The sequence below is a fragment of the Rhineura floridana genome, chromosome 1 (genome assembly GCF_030035675.1).
Source record: "Rhineura floridana isolate rRhiFlo1 chromosome 1, rRhiFlo1.hap2, whole genome shotgun sequence".
In the NCBI taxonomy this organism is placed as follows: Eukaryota; Metazoa; Chordata; class Lepidosauria; order Squamata; family Rhineuridae; genus Rhineura; species Rhineura floridana.
In genome coordinates, this window is record NC_084480.1 from 168406646 (window position 1) to 168422077 (window position 15432).

Genomic DNA, 15432 nt, shown 5'->3' on the forward strand with positions numbered 1-15432 from the left:
GATCTCTAGGGCGAGAGCCCTGGCATGTTTTGCCCCTCATACACAATGTACAGACCTGTGCTGACATGAATTTGCCTGCTGTTTAGTCACACTCTTCCCACCCCAAGAGCTTTGCCTTCCATGTACAAGGAAATAATAAAAAACACAAGTGGCCCAACACTAAAGCTATTTCTATTTAATAACTTGCAATAAATCTTTATTAAAGTCACATTTCTTATGTAAAAACTTCACTTTCTGTACACAATAAATTAAAATTTGACTCTGCCTTGATGGGAGAGGCGGCAATGTAAATAATTTGGATCATCCCAGAATCTGTGACAACACCTTTCGGGGGGGGGGGGGCAGGAAAATCAGCTCCACATCCCATGCAAGCTGCCTTCAACAGGAACACTTAAAGAGCAGTAGTAGTTGCAGCAGCCTTTCCCAACCGGTGTGCCTCCGGATGTTGTTGGACCACAACTCCCATGAGCCTCAGCCATTGGCAATACTGGCTGAGGCTCATGGGAGTTGTGGTCCAACAACATCTGGAGGCACACTGGTTGGGAAAGGCTACGTTACAGGAACCAATTCTATAATGCAAATATGTGTACTATATTAAAAGTAACACTCCTCATGCTCAGCCAGGACAATGCCAAATGCATAAAGGAGGAAAAGGATCAGCTGAAGATTAAGCTCTACCCTCCTTTCCCATCACAACCAGCCATTTGCAGATGCTGCCACTGCCTGCCTATCACCACCAGGGCCGGGTACTTAAGTCCCACAAAAGCAAAGGTCACTCCTTCTCAAACCTTTCTTTATACAAAGCAACTTGCTAGAGTTGCATCTGCACTAGGGCACAGATGGGGCCTGGGAAGGCAGCCCAAGTTGATCAGGCAGGCAGGAATGGAGGGGTATGGCCTGTAAGAGCCTGCTGGATCAGGCCAGTGCCCAACTAGCCCAGCATCCCGTTCTCACAGTGACCAACCAGATGCCCATGGGAGGCCCGCAAGCAAGACCTAAGCAAAAGAACACTCTTCCCTCCTGTAGTTTCCAGCCACTGGTATTCAGAAGCATGCAGCCTTAGACTTGGAGCCAGAGCACAGCCATTGTGGCTAGTAGCCACTGATAGCCTTATCCTCCATGAATTCTTTCAAACCCTAGAGTCAGCCCTTCCCTCTACGACTTCCTCTTACCAGCTAGATGCAGAAGGCGTTTGGTTATATGAGTATGAAACTAGAGGCTAGTTGGGGAGAATCTGTTCTTGCAGAGGCCTCAAGTAGCAAGCAAGAAAGCCACAAAGTACTCTGCTCCTGTCATTATGAAATCCATGCTTCCTCTGAGACATGCACAGACCCCTTCTACTTATGCTCTTACCTACAAACAGCCCCAGCCTCTGCCCCTTTAACCATGCTACCAGCATCTGCCCACTTCTCAGCTCCCCTCAGCCCACAGCAGCTCTTAGCCTGTTCCTGCACTTCACACTATTTCCCCACACCACAACTTGAGCCTATAGCACCATCTCAGTGACTGTTGCCTTAGGTTTGCTTGCTTATACATGCCTATAATAATAGCACTGGAGAAAAATATTTCTTAAAGCACCCAATTTGCTCATTTTTTCCAGAATCATCTGCCATCATGAACGCTAGAAAACATTAAGACAATAGCAAGAGTCCAAACGGTGACTCTCAATATCCTAACAAATATAGTTGCTGCCGGAGAAATTTCGGGTAGCTCAAGAGCTTTTTGCATCCCCCAAATAAGTTTCACTCTTAAAACTCACACATATTCAAAATGCTCCAGAGGCTAATTTGGCTATGGCAGGTCAGCTGAATAGTCCCTATCTACAGGTCACACCAAGTACTGATGCAATATTTGTATGGCCTCTGAAGGCAGTTGAGAGGGCTAAAACTATGAGGGAAGAGCTGTCACTCCATCAGCAGATGTCTCTTCATGCCACTTAGACAATTAGGCATCTTGGCAGGAGATAACCAGCTCAGTCCTTCCCTTCCTTTTCTTTTCCATTAATGGAAATCAAAACACCATCTGTCTTTACAGCATTGCCTTCCATCTGAAGGGCTGCTTCACGCCAGGCTAGCAGGAGCCATGCTAAGTTACACACAGCATAGCAGCCCCAATCAATGCTAGAAGATGCCATTAGCTAGCTGCTAGAGCAAACCCCAGCCCTTGAAGAGAAGTGCATGCAGGCACCTCAGACTTGGAAGGGACTGTATAAGCCAAAGGTCTCTTAGTAACAGATAAAATGGCAATGCTCCTTCCCCCTCTCCCCCAATTTGGAGACGGAACGTGGCTGAAAGCCAGCCCAAGGCAACTTCAACTACTGCAGGCCATCTAAGACAACAGTAGAAGCCCCAAACCCTGTTCCTCTCCCAGTTCAGGAGTCCACAGCCTGCAAATTGGTGCAAATTCCTTACTACTTGGCTAGGGAGGAAAGGTTGGGGGGGGATGGCAGAAGAGGTAAAGCATGAAACAAGCCCTTAGACGCGTTCCATGTCAAAAGGCTAAAGCAGAAGATGTGTGAGTCTTTCCATTCCAGGTCTTAGGTTCCCTGTGAACATGGATCAGACTCCTTCATATATTGTCACAGGCCTCAAGACTAAATCTAGCACCTCTTATGGGTCATGAAACAAGGGGCTGCACTCATTTCATTCACTTCTCCACAGTACCAGACGGCTACGCTCAATCCTGAGTGCATTATAGGCAATGAATGGTCAGAAGCACAATCAAACATTGGAACAGGAGGGAGCACTGTCATTTTTCTTAATATGAAATAGCTATTAACTTTGACAGCTTGAAATAGAACCTCCATATTCAGGAGCAATATACTTCTGACTAGCAGATAGAGGGGACAAATGACAGAGGAAAGTCTTCACTATCCTGCTCTCCGCATAAGTTTCTCAGAGGATTCTGGTGGAACAAAATGGACCTTTGGTCTGATGCAGCAAGGCGGCTCCATGTTCTTTAGGTCACTGCTTCCAACACCTACCACTACCGCTACTTCCTGCTACATGGTATTTGTCTGCACATGTCCGCAGACCACGCTGATTTTTCCTAGGGCGATGGAAGCATTCCTCACAGAGGCAAGCATGACTCACGGGCCCTTGACACATACCCTACAGTGCAAAACGTGCTCCAAAAGAGTGCAATTCCATGGGCAAACACATGTATCCTACAGTGTACAACTGCACCACACTGAAGCAGCTCCCATAATATTGGATGTGCATGCAAAAGGCCTGGAGTGGTAGATATTAAGCACGTAAGAGCATCCCTGATGTATTAGACTAGAGGTCTGTCTAGTCCAACACACCTCTTCCCACTCTAGCCAACCAGATGCTTTCAGGAAACCCACAGACAGCACTTGATCGTAACATGCCTTGGCATAATACAACTACTACTGTAACATGAAGGAAGCACAGAACTCTCCCAGGGCCAGGTGAAATAAGAGTCCATTTCTGCCTCGACACTGTGCTACTCCTTAGAAAGCTCTTGGGGGAGGGAAGATTACAAAAAGCTGTCCAGAATAGGCTAGCAAGGAAGGACTCGAGCCTTCTTTACATTCCCCAGGAGTAAGCCACTTTTCCCCACAGTTTATAATCCATAGAAAATAATGCACCCCAAAATTCTGTGCTACTAAAAGGTGCACTTGTACATCAGAAATAGCCAAAGGAAGTTCTTGATCATCCTGCAAAACCAAGACGGGCCAGCATCATCAGAGCATTTTCCTCTGACAAGGAGTCTGGAAGGTGACCACCAATTATTCCGGCTGCTTGTTCTCTGGTCTGTGCAGACAAAGCAGCGGTCTGTGCTCCCACGGCGATAAGAATGAACCCAACTTAGATGGGTTTGTAGAGGAGAGTAGTAACATATTTCTTCTTGTAGCGATGAGTGGCACTGAGCACCATGACACTATCCTGAGGGAGAAGAGAGCAGTATTAACATGATCATAGAATGCCACTGCAGGGGGCCCTCCAGATGTTCCTTTCCCCATCCTAAATTAGTAGGATAAGTAAAACACTGGCAGAATCAAAGTGTAAACTGGGCAGTCCTGCCCTTCTTGAGAAGGGCTGGAAGAAAGTGGGACAATAGCGAGGACCAGTCACAGCACTTGAGGCATAAAGACAGCCTCAGGCACTAGGAGTGCTGTCCATTTCAGCTTCTCCCCAGAAGAATGCTTCTTCTGAACACATCCCTTGGTAACTGCTATCCTACCTGGGATTTTAAAATGCCAAAAAAAGAGGATGTATCCAACATAGCATTGAGTCAAGATCCTGCCAGCCCAGAGCGCAGTGGGACTTTCCCCCACCTCCTCCCCCCAAAACTGTTCTAGGGTTTCCCCGAACCCCAAGCAGTCTTGGGAAGGGTACGGGGCACACGCGGGAAGCAGAAAGGGGAAAATCCTTGCACTGACAGGACCCGTCAGTAGAATACCACCCCTGAATGGGGCAAGGAGGTAAATTCTCTCCATTGTCAGGGGAGTGAAAGCAAAGAAGTTGCAACATGGTGCAGAGCATGGGAGGAATGGGAGAGAAGAAACTGGGTGTTCCATCAGTTGGCCTCAAGCTCCAAGGAGGATCAGGAGGAGCAGCAACAGCAGCAGGGTGAGCCCCTGCAAGGTGCCAGGCCCTTCTCTCACCTTAATTGACAGTGCGTAGAGATGGTTCAGCATGACGTGGTTTGGCTCAGGCAAGAGGGCTGGGTCACACTGAAACAGAAGTAAACGTCACTCTCCACTTATGCAGCCATTTCCCATTCTCGTACATTTCAGCCACATGAGGCAAATCACTCTGGGCATGCCCCACAGCAGGCAGACATGGCCTGTCTGCTCCAGACATTCTGTAACAACATACTTTGGAATAAGGCTGCACCTCCCACAATGGAGCCCTTTGGGACTCATTCATCCACTTTAAAGGGTCTTGTTATATATTGTTTAGAGCAAGGTTCACCAATCCAGAACCTGCAAAGGCCTTCAGTGGTACCTCCAGCAGGCTTCCCAGAATCTGAGCTTTCATTTTCTTGAAAAGAAGTCTCCAGCCCTCCTAAAAAGAAAGTTATGGAGCAACATATGCAGATGCCCTTTTAAATGATTTTTGTGAAATGAGCCAGCTTGGCTGCTCCTGTCAGTATTATTAGCCAATGAGTGAAGTTAGAGCTGTGATTGATAAGAAAGTTGTTTAGACACAGGCGATAGGAATCCCTGGGGTCCTAAATAAGTGCTGTTTTGCCCTCCCTTTTAGTGCATTTTGCTGATTCTGCCTTTTTTCGTAGTCCTTGGAATCTCCAGTTTGTCCTTCCTTTTTCCCTAGCAACCAGGATGCATCTTTCCTGTGCTGGGTTCAGCTGAGATTAGGTTTTGCCTAGAAATTATTTTCTGCAAATACTACTGCACAATAAATGTGGGTGAATGTTAAAAAAATCCCCCTGCCTACAAAAGGCAAATGTGAAAACTTTGCAGAGAGGCTTAGGCATGTTTTCTGTTTTGCTGGAACTAAAGGGCAGGAACTCATTAAGAATTCACCATATTCTTACAGTATAATAGTATACATGTCTATTCAGAAGTAAGTGTCTTTGTGTTTAATGGGGCTAACTTCCAGGTAAGTGGGTACATGATGGCAGCCTAGGTTTTGGTCTAGGACTGGCATTGGCAAAAAACACAGTTCTTGTACCTTTAACAGCTGTATGACAGGCAGAAATTCAACAGGTCAAGTATTTTCTAGTATGGAACTACAATTGTGGGAAAAGCTTCAGAACGACTACTCTCTAATTTTCTGTTATGACATGCCCCCATGGCAGCCATTTTGTGACTGGTGGCCCCAGCACTCTCCCAAAATTTGAAATGTGCCTTCTGGTCCAAAAAGGTTGGCGACTCATGGTTTAGAGATTGGTACTCACCGAAATGTTAGTATCCTTGTTAAGAATGACTTGGAGGAGATGGGGAGGAAGAATTGGTGGAGATTTGAAACGCTCCTCAGGTCGATAAACATACATTTCTTGGCCATATATTCCAGGAGGGGAGCCAGAAAGGTCTAATTAAAAATTAAGATGATGTGAGAAAGGAAAGCAGAAGACACCATCATTTTGGATGTTGACACCAACAGTACAATAAAGTCACCTTGACAGGAAGTCTCTGAACTTTCCAGGGAGTCCACCTTTAAAGCATCAAACACTTCGAAGTCAGACTTCCTGACATGAATCAGATTGTTAATGGTCCCCATCTGACTGGTGACCACTGGCTGAAAAACAAGACAGAGGTACATGCTGAACCCACACTGCTCCCATCATATGTATACACAGCAACATCAGTATAAAGGTGGGTTTTGCCTATCCTGGAAAGCCTCTCTGTAAATGACCAGACCAGAAAATAGTGACTGACTGTGTGCATGCTAGTAAAACATTTTCACCCTAATCCTACTAACATACTACTCTGAGTCCCTGCTCTATATTCCTGTGGCCTTCCTACTTTGTGTAAGAAGAAAGCCAGGAGTCAGGAGCTCCTCAATTCAATTCTCATCTTAGCCACAAACTCATTAGTGGTCTGATTTAAGCCACTCACTCTCAGCTTCGGTCCTCATCTGCAATAATAGTGGCCTACCTGAAAGGATTGTAAAGATTACAAAAATAACGCTGGTAAAAGCTGAACATTCAAAAAGTGTTATGCAAACTCTAAGTATTGTTGTCTTTCAGTATTTCACTTACTCAAGATCTGAAATCTCACTTATCTATCCATCCCAGGTTTATTAAAGGCATATTACCTTGGATAGACCCCGAGGGCTGGCTCCAAAGGGTGGCCAGGTGGGGCCCTAGCCGAGGGCCCCTGGGGCTACAGGAGCCCCTCCGCGATTCACGGCAGGATCGCTGCCGCAGATTGCAGAGTGGGAGCTTTGGAGCCCTCACCATTACCTCGTTCAACCTACCTTTCTCGACTGTGTGTGTTGCAGCTGCGTGTGCAGCTCACACAGGGCTGCCTTTAACCAAGATGGTGGCTGAGGTTTCCCTAAGGGGCTGAAGCCTCTGCCATCATCTTGGTTGATGGCATGCATGCGTGCTATGTGCGCACATCCCTGCCATCAGCCAAGATGGCAGCAGATGCTTCAGCCCCTTAGGGAAACCTCAGCCGCCATCTTGGTCAAGGGCAGCGCTGCGCACACTACACACGCAGCTGCAACACACACAGCCAAGAAAGGTAGGCTAGACGAGGGAATGGCGGGGGTTCCGAAGCTCCCGCTCTGCAATCAGCGGCAGCAATACTGCAGCAAACTGTGGAAGTGGAGTGCCAGGGCTTGGGGCAAGGTGGTGTCCAAGGGCCCCAGCATGCCTGGGGCCAGCCCTGTACACCCCAATGCTAAAAATAAACATTCTAGATACAGGCCATGCCCAGTTGCTTATAACCAGCCACAGAACACAAACAGAAAAATCCTCAATATTAATAGATCTAACTTATAAACAATGCAGAAAATATTACATATCTGTTCAATTAAAACCTACCAACTACATAAAATGCAAGTCAGAATATGTATCAGTGAAGCACTACATAAATTCAGAAACCCACTAACCACTATGGATTTTATCATAAAAATAAATAAATCATAGAATCAACCAACTGTGCCAGCAAAGCTAGAAGGGCAACTGTGGCCACTGGGTGAGGAACCCAAATGACCCTGTCATTCCCACGTCACAGAAACTGGAGCTTCAGCTACTTCTGAGACCGGAAGGTCCTGCTTGTCCCTCGTAACTGTCAAAACTACAAAGAGTGCACCTAGGTACTAGGGAAAGCCTGCACCCAGGGATTCTGGCTCAGAGGAATAACCTGCTGGGGCTGGCAACAAGGTTAACCCCACCACACTTGAAAAACGGCTGAGGGACAGAAGGGTCTCACCACAACATGACACAGACACATGGAGGAAAAGGAATTACCTCCGAGGGATCATGAACCCACTGGCCGTCCACAAAGAACTTGTACTGGTGCTCACCTTCAGAAAGGTCCAGAATAGCAACAAAGTCATTGTGACTAAAGGAGAAAGTGACCTACAGTGAGAAACAGCAGCTTATAGCCACACACACATACACATGCACCCTGCACCACCTATTTCATTCATTCTTCCATTCACAATGTTTCTATGCTGCCCCATAACCAAAATGCTCTGGGTGGCATATATAAAATATTATCAAAATACGTTATAAATAAAAAAATAGTTACAATATAAAGCACATTATAGCAGAGGTAGAAAAAATCAGTAAAATCAAGCACAGGCAAAGTGCAGAAGGAAATTAAGTGCAACTATGCTGACTGCAACTCACCTTGGGAGATTACTAAGTGTCTTGAAATAAACAGCCAAATGCCAAAAACAGCAGCTGTCATCTATTCACAAAAGTCAAAGAAACACTGACCTAAACATCTTGGGGCACAGTTACCTGAACTATCAGCTCTGCCCACATATACCTACTTGAACCTTAAGATTCCCTCTTAAGAGAATCTTAAACAGAGCATGATTCCCCGTGCTCATGCCAAGCAAAGTGAGGTGGGTGGCTACCAAGGAAAGAGTCTCCTAAATCGTGGCACCTCAGTTATGGAATAGCCTCTCCAGAGAGGTTCGCTTGGTGCTTTCTTTATGGTTTTTTAGTGCCAGATGAAGACCTTTTTGTTCGCTAAGATCTGTTAAACTTGTATTTTAAAGCAAACCATGGCCTTTACTGTTTTAATGTGGCTTTAAACAAACTTTATGCTCTCTATTTTAGTGTAGCTTTTCAACTGAGCTGCTAGCACAATTATTCTCTCTACTCCCTTTAATTACTCATCAAGTTCAAAATTCTGGCAATGTGTGTTGAGGTACCTGCCACCAGTTTCCCCTTGAGTCTTGTTTTATGTATAACGTTGTATGAAATAAGATTTTACAAAACTTCTACATTACACCAAGGTGATCTGTAATTAATCAGAAATGACATTGCCAATTCTTTGCCCTCCCTTTTGGGTACTGGAGGTTTAAATGAGAAGAATCTGTCCTTCCAATTATGTCTGTGGTTTAGACTTACTCTTACAACTTTTGACAGCTGATGAAGCGTCTCAGCCACAGTGAAGCATCAAAGTAAAAGAAGTTAAGCAGGTAAGAGAGTTAAGCACCTGTGAGAGAAGATAAATTCTACCTATTTATTTAATTAGCGGTTAATTAATGATTTATTTGTTTGTTTGTTTATTAAATTTATATTTCACTCTTCCTTCCAGAAGGAGCCCTGGTCACCAGACAAAACACTAAAAACTAAAACATCTTTTTTTAAAAAGCTTTAAAAACATCTTTAAAAAGATCAGCAGTAGAAGCTGAAACAAAGGCACAGCAAAGGACATTGTAGGCCGGAAGCTAAATCCCGAGGGTAATCTTTTAGAATATGTGTGGGGAACATTTGGCCCTCCAGATGTTGCTGAACTAAAATTCCCATCATTCCTGGCCATTGGCCATGCTTCTTGGGGCTGATGGGAATTGTAGTTCAGCAACATCTGGAAGGCTAAAGGTTTCCTACACCTGCTTGTAAAGCTTTTGGTTTAGGAGCTAAATTCCAATAACAGGAAATCCTAGACAGTTACAGTTTTTGCCACTCTACTCTAGTAAGGAAACCTTGAGTAGCTGCGGCTCAGATACCTAGGCTAAACCCAATTTTGAAAAGTGGTAAAGAACTAATAGTTCTATATTTATCAAAGCCATAGTGCAGACCTAGCCAGCGGACAAATCTGATTATAAACACAAAATGTAGGCTTGGCTTTCAGTTCAAGCTCAGTATAAGCCCAATTTTAGGCTAAAAGTGCAACAGTGTAGACCCCAGTTCAACTTTTAAAAATTCAGCTCTCAGTTCAGTTTTAAAAATTAGATGATAAGGTTTAGAAAAGTGCAAGTTGAGACAGGCTTATAGCAAGGCAGGCCTTTGTGTTTCTGGTGTGGCTCTTATCTGTGTTTCTGGTGTGGCTCTTGTCTACTTTACAACATGGGTTCAATTCTAGCCTACCTTACCAGGATTTTGAAAGGACTCATAAGATATTGTATGTGAAGCATTTTGAACCTTTGAAATAATTTATGTACATTTTAGCTATAATTACTTTGTGCAAATGGGCCATCAAACACCAGAATTAAAGCTTTCACACCAAACACAGTATTTTTTCAATGGAGAAGGTTCACACATTCACTGATGAGTAATCAAGCAATCAAAAATCACATGATAGGCATTTCATAACTGACTTCATTCATTTCAGAACTGACTTCCAAATTACTGTATTAGCCAGGTGCTTGCTCTGTGTAGGAAGGAGGGGGTAACAACCCCTCCTTTCCAACCCACACACAGAATGTTCCAGCCAAGTTACATATTCCCCTTCTCCACCTTTTAATGAGAGGGATTTTTGTGCTCCAATTGTTGAAGGATCCCGAGATGAAGACTTCTTTCCCTCCATTAGTCCAGCGGATAACAGTTGGACGAGCCTGCTGGGCTGGCCTGAATGATTCATCCAAGTCATGGTGCCATGACACAAAATCCTTTTCCCCAGGAAGCTGCAATAGGAAGACAAGAGTTGCATCTTTTTCTAGTTCTCCAGTAGACCAGTGTGACACTAAAACCCCAAGAACTGTTTCCCAGCATCTCATGATCAGGTGACCAAGTACCCGAGACTTTTTTTCAGCTCTAGTCAAGAGAGCAGAAATCTGGAAAGAATCTTTTGTTCCCCAAGAACGGCAAATCTCTACTCAGCCATGAGGGCTCAATGTCCAAGCACTTGCATTCACCCCTTGCTCACCATGTTTTTGGAGGTTTAAGTGTTTAAAGTAGGTGTTGCTTCTTTGCTCTCTTCAAAAGGTAATCTAACACTGAGCCTTGATCCACCCTTACAGTTATTTTCTGTATTGGCCCTTCTACTAGAATCCTACAGTCTTGTTCTGTATTATAGGCAAAATGGGGTATTTATTATATGGGTTAAGTGGGGCGGAAGGGATTATGTGGGGAGGATCCTGTGATGTAACAAGATACTGGACATGATGCCACCTAGTTCTTAGAAACCATAATTAACAATAACACTTCTGCGTATCAAAAACACAGCGTCAGGGGTGCTGTTTGCACTGTTGACTATGTGCTTAGGAAGGCACAACAGACATCAACTAGCACACCAGTCCTGAAACAGCATTATGTCAGACCTGCCCGTACCTTAGAGTCATGGGTGCTGAAGACATTGGGATCATCAGTGCTGCCCACCATGATCTTGTGTGGATGATCCTTGGCATGCTGGGTGCTACTGGTCCCATCAGAACGATGAGACTTGGAGCTGTGGCGATCCCCAGACACCCTTTCACTGGTGGTATTCCCCATGGCAGCTGTGCAAAAGGAATTGCAAAAGAGTAGACTGAATACAATTTACATCTCATCTTGATCTTCTAGTCCCACAGGAGCTAGAGGGAAGGACTGCATCTTCCTTGAAATATATCTCCAATGGTAAGAATCAACCCAGAGGCTTCAGCAGCCTCTTCCACAATGCCAAAACTGGCAAATATTGCTTTTATTTCAAGACACAATGACTACTATTCATTGTAGGGTTTCAGGCCTGGTTTTGGCACGGAAACAGCCTTGGTCGCCTTGTATGATGACCTTTGTCAGGAGAGAGACAGGGGGAGTGTGACTGTTGATTCTCCTTGATATCTCAGCGGCTTTCGATACCATCGACCATGGTATCCTTCTGGGGAGACTGGCTGAGTTGGGAGTGGGAGGTACTACATTGCAGTGGTTCCACTCCTACTTGGCAGGTCGCCTCCAAAAGGTGGTGCTTGGGGAGCATTGTTCAGCACCCTGGACTCTCCAGTATGGGGTTCCGCGGGGGTCAGTTCTGTCCCCCATGCTGTTCAACATCTACATGAAACCGTTGGGTGCGGTCATCCGGAGCTTTGGAGTGTGTTGCCATCAGTATGCTGATGACATGCAGCTCTATTTCTCCTTTTCATCTTCTTCAGGTGAGGCTGTCAATGTGCTGAACCGGTGCCTGGCTGCGACAATGGACTGCATGAGGGCTAATAAACTGAGGCTCAAGACTGAGATGCTGCTAGTGGGTGGTTCTTCTGACCAGATGGTGGATGTCCAACCTGTCCTGGATGGGGTTGCACTCCCCCTGAAGGAGCAGGTTCGTAGCTTGGGGGTTCTCCTAGAATCATCTCTGTCACAGAGGTGGCCTGCAAATTATGGAATGATTTCCCTGATGAGGTGCGCCTGGTGCCAACACTGTTATCTTTGCGGAGCCAGGTCAAGACTTTCCTCTTCTCCCAGGCATTTTAGCATGTGTTTTATATTGTTTTAAATTTTTAAATTGTGTTTTAAATTGTTTTCTAAAAAGATGTATTTTAAATTGTATTTTTTTAATTTACTGTAAACCGCCCAGAGAGCTTCGGCTATGGGGCGGTATACAATAAATAAATAAATACTATTATCAAGATGTAGTTAAATGGTGCCTCTAATATCATCAATCATATTCAAATTATTTTTAGTCAGTGAAAATAAAACTGATCTGTCTTACTAACAGTCATAGATGTCAATAACTGTCCACTTCTCTCACTCTGCCAGCTTCCAGAGAGCTCAGAAGACTATGTAAGAGCAACTCTGCTGGATCAGGCCAATGACCCATCTAGTCCAGTTCTCACATTGGCCAATCAGATGCCCACGGGAAGACCAAAGCAGGATCCGACTGCAACAGCACTCCTGCCATTTGCAATTCCCACCAACTGGCATTCAGAGGCATACGGTGGCAGTGAAGGTAGAATATAGCTATCCTGGCTAGTCGCCATTGATAGCCTAATTCTCTAATCCTCTTTTAAAGCCATCCAAGTTGGTGGCCACCTCTTGAGGGAGCAAATTGCATGATTTTTAACTACGCACTGTGTGAAAAAGTACTTTCTTTTGCCTGCCCTGAATTCCACTTCATTGGCTGGCTCAACAGAGAAGAAAACTCACAGAACGAAAGACAGTTATCAGGAGAAATCCTGCTTCCAAGCAAACGAGCAGAGAAAATTAAGGGGCAGGTTGGAATTGGCCAAGCAAGCTCTTGGGTGAAATACATGACAGTAAAATGGAATGGAAGAGACACTACACAACTTTGTCTGGTGATGCCAGATCAACACAGGTCCTAAACCAGAGGGAAAGGCTGCCGGTTGCTATAATATGGTCAGGGGACTAGCAAACAGCCATTTCAGAGTCAGTCTGATTAAAAACCAAATCAATTCTTATGTCAATAGCTTATACAGACAGAAACTAAGAATTGCTAGATTAATTCAAGATAATAAAAAGGGGGAGCAAGATTTAATCTTTCTCTGTATGACCAGTCAACATTAGTGAGCAGAGGCTTTGTCTCCTAAAAGCACCTCTAAAAACTTCCCCCACTTTTTTCTTAAAGGAATTTTCCCTCTGTGTTACACAGTAAAGTCCTAATGGAACTTCAGCAGCACAGAGATGTCAGCTAACTCCAATTGGGGAAAAAAAGTTATTTTTAGCCACTGCATGATCAGAGAGCTGTCCTGCCCTCTCCTGTGGGGCTGTCCTCTTTGGAAGAGGGAGAATGTCCTGGCCAAGGTGTTTGGAATGTTCCAGAAGAGCAAGAAACACCTGACTTGGTTTTACAGCATGCTTGTTTCTCTGTCTTGATGTTTACACTCCTCTGAAACAAGTACCTGCTGCAGAAAATGCAAAGGTTTTGCCCTGTCACTTTAGACTGTTACATTTAATTTGGCAAATATGACTGAAAGCCAGAAATGCAAAGCCAGTCACAGATACTTCATGTGAGTGGATGCAATGCAAAAATTGTTTTTCTGCCATTGCCACACCAAAAATGTTATGCAGCATATGCCAAAGTTTTCCACAATCAGCATGCTGCCTCCTGCTCCTTATTTCTGTAGTTTATGGAGGAAGTTTGGTATTGATCTTCTCAACTCCAAAATGTGAAGTGCCACATCTCATGACCCCTTTAGTCATACACTTCCCATCTTATTTGGGAAAGTGGTTGCTGCGCGGGTGGGGGGGGGAGCATTTTGCACACGCTGAGAGGCACGCTTAGTCTTTGCCATCGTTCCTCACGTCTGAGTTCAAACAGGTTCAGAAGCCAAAGGTCGGCAAGCCCAGATTCAAATGAAGCCCTGGGAGATCGTGTTGTCAAGTACGTGTACATCCACATTCCTGCTTTTTGCTCCGTAGCGTTATTAACTATTGCTCTTGAGCAGGACTTCACGGGACCAGCGCCCGTTTCCCAACGCCAGGGCTTCCCGATTGATTTCGATCCCGCCCTTCCTCCAAGGAGTACGAGGCGACATACATAAAGGCCCCCTCCCTGTTTATCCTCACAACAACCGGGCGGTCTCGCTCGAACCAGGGAATGCGCACGCCAGCACGAAGGAGGCAGGCTCGGGCCCAGGGCCGGGCCCAAGCCCGTCCACTACCGGGCCGTCAGACAAGCCAAGCCGACGGCGGCGACCCGGAGCAGCCGCAACCAGACCGTCCCCGCCACCCCCCCCCGGATGTTTGTTGGTTTGTTTTGTGCTTCCAGATGACGAGGCTCGCGGTTCGTGCAGCAGGAGCTGCAGCGGCTGTTCGCCACCCTCGCCCGGCATTTCCGTCCCCTCCCCAAGGAAGGAGGGGGCTGCAGAGCACCCCCCCCCACTCACCTAGAGGGCCGCTTCCTGCTCGCCTGCGCACCTCCGTCGCCTATCAAAATGGCAACGCAGATGGGAAATGCGCGCATGCGCATCATACCACTTTACTCCTACTCCGTGCCAAACAAGACCAGCCAGTTCCAAAGAAAATAAGTAAACAAAGACCGATGTGCCTTGGAGCTCGCCTGCTCCCGATCCGAAATCACCGCACAGGCTGAGTAAACGCCGTACGTATAAAGCACATGACATCCCCCAAAGAATCCTGAGAACTGTAGTCGTGGAGGGCTAGAATTGTGGAAATATGCAGGAATTGATGACGAAAAATATTATTTTGCTCAATAAGCAAGCTTGTTTTAGCAATTGGCTGGTGGAGCCAACTGGAAACTATCACCTGGCTATTTTGCAAGGGTGTAGTCACCCGGGGTCGTGGTGGTCATAGACCCTGTTATATTGATCAGGATGAGACCGAGGATAAAACAGAGCTTTATTTAATAATTCTTAAACGGTAAAACATGTGAACTTGTTCTGTGCTAGGCCTCACCCAGCACCACAACACTGACTAACTAACTCCAGTAACTAAATCAGTCTAGCTCCCCCTAGGGTGTGTAACACCCGCTAGAGAAAGAAAAGGTTCAGAAGAGGGCAACCAGAATGATCAAGGGGACTGAGCAACTCCCTTACGAGGAAAGGTTGCAGCATTTGGGGCTTTTTAGTTTAGAGAAAAAGGCGGGTCAGAGGAGACATGATAGAAGTGTATAAAATTATGCATGGCATTGAGAAAGTGGAT

The 15432-nt window shown here is 45.5% G+C and overlaps 1 protein-coding gene across 2 annotated transcripts; it reads right to left on the reverse strand.

Annotated features, from left to right (window-relative positions):
- Positions 1–166: 166 nt before the first annotated feature.
- On the reverse strand, positions 167–14765 carry PRKAB2 (protein kinase AMP-activated non-catalytic subunit beta 2). 2 transcript variants are annotated; one of them, XM_061584954.1, is made up of 9 exons: positions 14658–14765; positions 11170–11336; positions 10357–10523; positions 7909–8002; positions 6107–6227; positions 5887–6020; positions 4974–5033; positions 4631–4699; positions 167–3908 (listed from the first exon to the last, which is right to left on the reverse strand). In XM_061584954.1, exons 2-9 carry the CDS (start codon positions 11329–11331, stop codon positions 3831–3833), a joined length of 885 nt encoding a protein of 294 aa, XP_061440938.1. In that variant the 5' UTR covers positions 11332–11336; positions 14658–14765; the 3' UTR covers positions 167–3830. The 2 variants fall into 2 exon arrangements, with proteins under 2 accessions (XP_061440938.1, XP_061440947.1); XM_061584963.1 differs by lacking the exon at positions 4974–5033.
- Between the last annotated feature and the right edge of the window lie 667 nt (positions 14766–15432).